Genomic DNA, 7,092 nt, shown 5'->3' on the forward strand with positions numbered 1-7,092 from the left:
CTGCAAACACAGAACACACCTGATCAACTAATCATCTCTCTGATCTGATGTCACGTCTCCTCCGTCAGGCTGTGGGAAAGAAAGCTTTCATGTTTCCATGGATATAAAACGTCGGCTGCATCCTTCGAAGGACCCGGCCTTCGCGGTCTACGTGGGCCGGGTCCTTCGAAGACCGAGAAGGCCGGAAGTGCGAGGTTGTGAAATTGGACGGTCTAGCCTTCAGATTGTCGTCACCGCTGTCTCGGTGGAGTTTAATAAACTCGCCGTCTGCTCCTTGCTGTCTAAAATATAACAGGACACTGGAGTAAACTCTCAACCGTCTCACACTTCTGTTTAATCAGTTTTCTGTTTGACGTTTATTCAGCTGTGTGAAAATCCCGGAGGAACCCACCCAGGGGATTAATAAAGTTTTATTTAATCTAATAACTTTGATCTCAGCCAAACCAATTTACTCACCAACAAATAAAACACCGTTAAAAGCCAAACAATAACATTTTTAAGTTATCTTAGAGACCACTGAACCCCCCGGTCAGCTATCGAGCTGGCCGTGCTATGAATTCTGGGATATGGTAGGCCACGAAGGACACACCCGACCCATCCTTCAAATTCGGGGAAAAGGAGGACGCATTTGTCGGCTGCATTCGGAGGAGTCGCCTGGCTGTGACGTAATCGGCCTTCAAATGCAGCCTCCGGAGGATGCAGCCGACGTTTTGTTTTCAAAATTATTAAACTTTATTAAGAAACAGTATACAGAACATGTATACAATAGTGATGGTAAATTTGATTCTTTTTACTGAATCGAGTTTTAATGAGTCACTCACCAAAGTGAATCGGGTTTTTTGAGTCATTTGATTCACTGAGTCAGTCGACCAGAGAGTGCAAAAAATGTACATTTTCACTCAAACTTAATTTGTTTCTCTTTTCATGTAAATCCTACTGCTAAGACGAGTGATTCTAAAAGAAAACAACTATTTTATAGAGAAAAAAAGAGCAAAAACATTTCTAAAATTAAGCAATTTCCTATCAAAATTGCTTAATAAACATTTATTTTGTTTATTTTTATTTTAATAGTATTTTCCTTAAATGTGTCAAATATATATTTTCTCATCTAAATGTCCACTGAGCTGTGAGCCAGGGGGCGGTAATGCGCCTTAACATTGGTTGCCAACCAAGAAGAAGAAGAAGCTGTGAGCCAGGAGGGAGGGGGTGAGTGGCTCAAATGTGCTGTTAGCATGTTAGCAGAGCGATGCTACTGTGAACCGAGGAGCTATGGTCTTGATGTGAGCTTCTACTCAGGGTTTTTTCTTCCAGTTCAGAGCAGAAATCTTTTTGTTAAGAAACTGGATGTTGTGTTTTTCTCCACAATTTTAATTATAAGCTAGATACATTGCTGCTAACAGCAACAGGGATGAGTCAGTGAGTCAGTTGGGCTTGTGAATCATGATTCATGAGTCAGTAAAGTGATTCTCGAGTATTGAACGATTCGTTCATGATTCGCGCATCACTAGTACACAACCAGAACAAAATGAACATATGCCAGCGGGTGTAATACAAAGAATTACATACATTCAAATAATTTGTAATTACTACAAACAGTAATAGTTTTCACAGCCTTTTCGTTAATTGATCCACGAATCAATTTTATGTAACATAAAACATTGTAGTAATGTTTAAAATTAGGCTTTTTGTTACTGTATTTGCATTTGTGAAAATAAAATTTAGCTAAGATAACTAACAAGTTTATTATAAAGTAAACATCTTCTTTTTTTTGCCTTTGAAAGAAACAAAATACAACATTTTCCCGTTTCACAGTAAAGTCTTTGTAGAGATGTCCAGCAATGAATCTACTGAAGTCTTTCCAAAATGTTCCAGCGCATGAACAGATCCAGAAGAGGTGCTGCACAGTCTCAGGATGGCTTCCACAAAATCCACAGCTCACATTTATGTCCCTTTTGAACTTCGTCATGTAATGATTAGCAGGATAAATCAGTGTTTTAAATGAGACTTCCTTCACTTTATTCGTTACCAGATACTTGTTAGGTTTTGGGACACAGCTACAGTCTCGCAGCTGTAATGTAGGCCTTAGAAACAAACCGCAGCACTGAGCATGCTCAGAAACAGACTCATTCACAGCAGTCAGATCTTTGTTTTCCCGCTCTGCCACAGATTCAGCTGCTTCACCTCTCAGAGTTTTATCATCATCATCGTCGTCCGAGCACGGCTCTGATTGGGGCAGCGCTCGCAGAACAAGAAGAGTCACCTGATGTGCTCGGACGCAGAGAGCCGGGGTTAACAGAGAGAGCTGATAATCAGTGTACTGACAGCCCTCCTCTCTGGAGTTTCATCGATCAGCTGACGTCCTGCATGGCACACCTGTCAGGTGTAAGATGAAGCTGCTGTTTTGTTTCACTCAAAATGACAAACAGGCAGGGGAGAGGATAAAGGGAGACACCTGGGACCCCCACAGGTGTCAGGTGGTTTTACTCGTCAGTGCAGAGGAAGCGATTGGTGACTGGAAGCAGGCTGCTTCTGTCACCTGTTCCATTTAGGCCACGCCTCCTGTAGCAGCAAGCAGAGTTTAAAGCCGCCTCACTCTGGATTTGATTCTGTGAGCAGAGTAAGCCTTCAGAGAAGCAGATCTGTCGGTGGGCCAGTTTCTCTGACTCACCGTGTCCTGTTATAAATGTGCTGAGCTGTGTGTGTGTGAGGATTACTGCTGCAGGTATTTAAACCCACAGCCAGCGTGTGTGTGAGCAGACGACATGCAGCAGATCTACAGACACAGCAACGAACACATCGAGGTTTATACCACCGTCTTCTCCCCCCAGGGTGAGTGCAGCACACCTTCACCTCTCAGCAGACACACCTTAACACCTCGAGTCGCGCTTTGTGTCAATGCCGAGTTCAGGTGCTGATGGGCGGTGCCCTTCTCATGAATCTGACCTAAACCATCAGAAAGCTTCTCTAACTGCAGCGACGCCTGACGACGACAGAGATTGGTGTGTTTGCTGCTGAAGCCAGCTGTTCTTCGTGGTGGTGCTGCTTTCATGGAGCTCCAGATGTTACAGTGGGTGGTGGTGTTCAGCAGCTGGAGTGTGATGATCACGCTGTCGCTCCTGAACCCGCAGACACGGATCAGCATTGATGCTGCTTTGAGCCGAGCGCTGTCCGGAGGACGCCACGATCTCCAAACAGACTCCAGCGTCTGAACTCTCCGCTGAGTCTTCATCAGAGCGTGACGATGATGCGGTCACGGGCTCTTCATCGCTGTTTTACGCCCACAGTCTCTCACTCGCAGCTGTGCCCTCTACATCGCCTCGCTGGGCGGCAGATGGTGAACAGCTTTATTACAGTTTTCGAGGGTTTTTTGCTGATTCATTGAAACACGCCGCTGACATCAAGTTTCTTAGTTCCAACATTAAAACTTTTCTGTCAAGTTCAGGCTATAAATGACCTGTTTGTAGGAAAAGACCTGAGAATCTGGCGATGCTCTTATGAAGAAAAACGGAGAAACTCTCAGCAAAGAGTGACTCGTCAGCTCAGCGACAGACGGCGACCTTTGGCCTCGATGATACGATATCAGACCACCGTAGTCTGCTTCAGGAAACCGAAGCGTCATCATCACTCCGTGTGGAGCGAGTTAACCCGAGCGGGTTTCACAGAGTGGTCGGTCTTTGGGTTCAAATACACCCGTTCACGTGAACCCTGCGTGATAAAGTTTACACTGCTGTGAAGTCCTGCCAGGTATCAGCCAATCAGAAGGTCTGAGGACAGCTGCGAGTGGATCAACAGGAAGTTGATCTTCGCAGTGAGGAAAAGTTAAAACGGCTCCTTCGTGAACCGTGAAGGTCTTAGATATCACCGCTCTACTTCCTGTAATGTGTCTCGGTTGTGTTTGATCCTTGAACATTCACTTCCTGCTCTAATTCAGCCTGATCCTGTTTCCCGGCATCTCCAAGCACCTGAAGGCCGCAGCGTTTCCTGGGATCAGACTCTGACCAGGATCAGACTCTGACCAGGATCAGACTCTGACCAGGATCCGTCTCGGACCGCTGAATGGAATAAAGCAGCTGGAAGTGATGCCATCTTTACACTTTTATACAAAGCTAATCTGGTGTAACAGCGACTTGCTGAGGACACTCGGTGACAACCATCTACCAGGTGACCGGTGAACGCCTTCAGCAGCATTTTAACCGCACGCCTCGATCAGGCTCGCTCCAGAGACCGTTCCCTCGAAGGTGAACCTGACACATCTTTAGTTATAAGACTGAACACGAGGAGAGGGTAAGATATCCATGGAAAGGTGAGGTGTGAAACAGATAACTGGCAACCTGGTGGATGTTAAAAACATGACATCGGACCTTCGCCGCTTTGGACAGAACAGCGAGGAAGAGAGGCAGCAGAAAATCAGCTGTTCCTTAAATCACACAGATTCCATCTTGCAGTGTGTCTCTGATCCTTTAATCTGTCTGCACAGATCTGATCGGCTCTTATCTAAATTCCTTGTCTTAACTTGAGCATCTCTGTATGCTGGAGCCAGCTCACAGTCTCTTCTTCCTCACAGGATGCAGAAGTTTCCTCGCTTCTCATGTTTGTTTGTAAGAATCAAATGCAAAAATTCAAATGTATGTTTTTCTTTTCTCGGGTGAACTGAAAACGCACCGAACCTTCTCGTACGTCAGCTGACACCATGAATCACTATCATTACCAACCAAAGCTTTTTGTGCCCAGAAGCACTGTGTACACAAATATATGACCCACAATGTCAGTAAAACAGGAACAAACACACACACAGGAGTTTTGTGGGACCTGTATTGATGAGCTGATTGGTTGATGTGACTTCCTGTGTTTGTCAGTCTGCAGGTCGAGGACAAGGACAAGATATGTGGGAGCAGAGAAGGTAAATTCATTCATCAAACCTTTATTCTGAAAATCTGAAACTAAGAAACACATCTTATTTTGAAAAGCATGTGAGCAGTTTACCTGTATCACTGAAAAGAGATAACAGCAGATCCTGGTCAAATTTACAAATGAAAGAAAAGATGACTCGACTAAAACACGAGAACGAGCTGTGAGGTGTTGGATTTCACTGATGTTGGAACAGGAAATATTCATGAAACGATCACGTTAACAAATGTTTGGTGTCTCTGCAGTACAGTGGTCTCGTTTGTTGAGGCACGTCGGGCTCCTCAGTAAGGTTTCTCAGTATTTCTTCCTGTTTCGTGTTCATGAGACGATGAACATTTGTTAGCCTCCCGACTTCTCGGCCTTCTCACCCCCACCAGACAACAGCTGCCAGGTTACTGATCAAAGCCGATAAAAACACTCCAGTGTCGAGAAGCCAAAACACATCACAGGTGAAAGAATCAATGAAAAGATGCAGAAGGTAAAATGGGCGGAGCCACCTCAGTGCCCGAGTCCAGCTCAATAACCCGTTTGTCTTGATGTCAGGGTTCAGGCTCTGGCTCGGGACCAGAGAGGCTAATCAGTGTTACATCAGCACGACCTCCGACCTCTGTGTATTCACAGCCTGCTGAGCCGATTAAAGACGCACACACGCGTCCTCAGAGTGACATTCATTCATAAAAGCATCGATTTCGTTCTCTTAGACTGATTTTAAATGTGCTTTTGACAGTTTTAACTCAAAGAAAACCTTTAAAGTTCAAAGACCATTTGTTTTAAATAACCCGCACGTTGGTTAAACGCACTAATATAACCATGACATCTGCACGATATTTTTAACATTTAAACTACTTTAAAACTGAATTTGTCAGTTTAAATTTATGAAAAGCAAGAATTAAACACATCTACAGCTCATCTTCTTTTATTGGGCATTTATACTTATTATCTGCAGGATTTATGGTGTTTTTGTGATATAAAACCACCTTTTGAAATACAAAATGCTGACATGTTAACACGTTTTTAATGTTCTAAAACATGAATAAATCAGAAATTAAATTACTGGGACTTTTGAAACCTCTAAACTATCTTTTGATCATTATATTATGGTTTGAAAAGCCGAATGCACCAACAGAATGATGACGTTTAAACTAACGGCTCCTGTTTTCTGAATATTTCCATGAGTTTTTCATGAACTTTTGTTAGAGAGTAAAGTGCTGTTCAGGTTTGATCCTCTGGGGGGCGATATAGTCATAAGCACTTCTGACTGTAACTGGCAGATGGCGGTGGCGAGGATCCAGTACCGGGGCCGCTGGCCGAAGGAGCTGAACCTGAACCAGGGGGACCTGGTCCAGGTTCAGTTTAAGGAGGATGAGGCGTGGTGGTTCGGGCGGCTGAAGAACGGGGATGAGGGTTACTTCCCTGCCGCCTGTGTGGAGCTGCTGCAGGTAACGGCGCTCACCTGGCCGACTGGATTAGAAACTCCACCTCAACCAGTATGAGGTCCTTTACTTCTCTCACCCCAACCGGTCGCAGCAGATGGCCCCGCCCCTCCCTGAACCTGGTTCTGCTGGAGGTTTCTTCCTGTTAAAAGGGAGTTTTTCCTTCCCACTGTCGCCAAAGTGCTGCTCATAGGGGGTCATATGATTGTTGGGTTTTTCTCTGTATCTATGAAGCGCCTTGAGGCGACTTTTGTTGTGATTTGGCGCTATATAAATAAAATTGAATTGACTCTGAAAAGCAGGTCCCTGAAAAGACCTTCCTCTGATTTAAGGCATGACTGAAGAGCAGCAACATGTTTTAAGCAAAAACTAAAGTGAGCGTTGTGACACGACGCGCAGCCTTAACGTGGCCAGCCTGTTTTCACCTGGTAATCCCTTTGGTACCTGGCAGCAGTAATGGAAACCACAGATTAGTTTTAAACAGGCTTCTGAGGGATTAAAGGCTCGTAGACGCTCCAGGTACACCTTTAAAAATACCTGTGCAGTTCCAACATTCATTTATCTATTGATGCAAAAAAAACGTCATTTACTTCAGAGGAGAACAAAGAAGGTCTGAGTTCTTCCGGTTTCCTCTGTGCTGACAGGTGACCTGTCCAGGTGGACCTTACCTGTAGCTCTGTGACAGATGGGCTTGATAAGAGGAAGGCACACTTTTTAACCATTAAAAAAAAAAACTTCTTAAACTGCCAAT

The 7,092-nt window shown here is 44.6% G+C and overlaps 1 protein-coding gene across 1 annotated transcript in view; it reads left to right on the top strand.

Moving 5' to 3' along the window:
* The first annotated feature begins 1,724 nt into the window (after positions 1–1,724).
* LOC146612704 (uncharacterized) overlaps positions 1,725–7,092 on the top strand; it is a 6,441-nt gene continuing 1,073 nt past the window's right edge. Inside the window, exons 1-3 of the mRNA XM_085377525.1 lie at positions 1,725–2,829; positions 4,857–4,900; positions 6,180–6,347. Of these exons, the coding sequence (XP_085233651.1) occupies positions 2,763–2,829; positions 4,857–4,900; positions 6,180–6,347 (279 nt within the window). The 5' untranslated portion in view covers positions 1,725–2,762. The remainder of the gene's footprint in view (positions 2,830–4,856; positions 4,901–6,179; positions 6,348–7,092) is intronic.

Source organism: Diplotaxodon limnothrissa, linkage group LG18 (genome assembly GCF_057381915.1).
Source record: "Diplotaxodon limnothrissa isolate DT_005_m linkage group LG18, D_limnothrissa_male_GT1.1, whole genome shotgun sequence".
NCBI lineage: Eukaryota > Metazoa > Chordata > Actinopteri > Cichliformes > Cichlidae > Diplotaxodon > Diplotaxodon limnothrissa.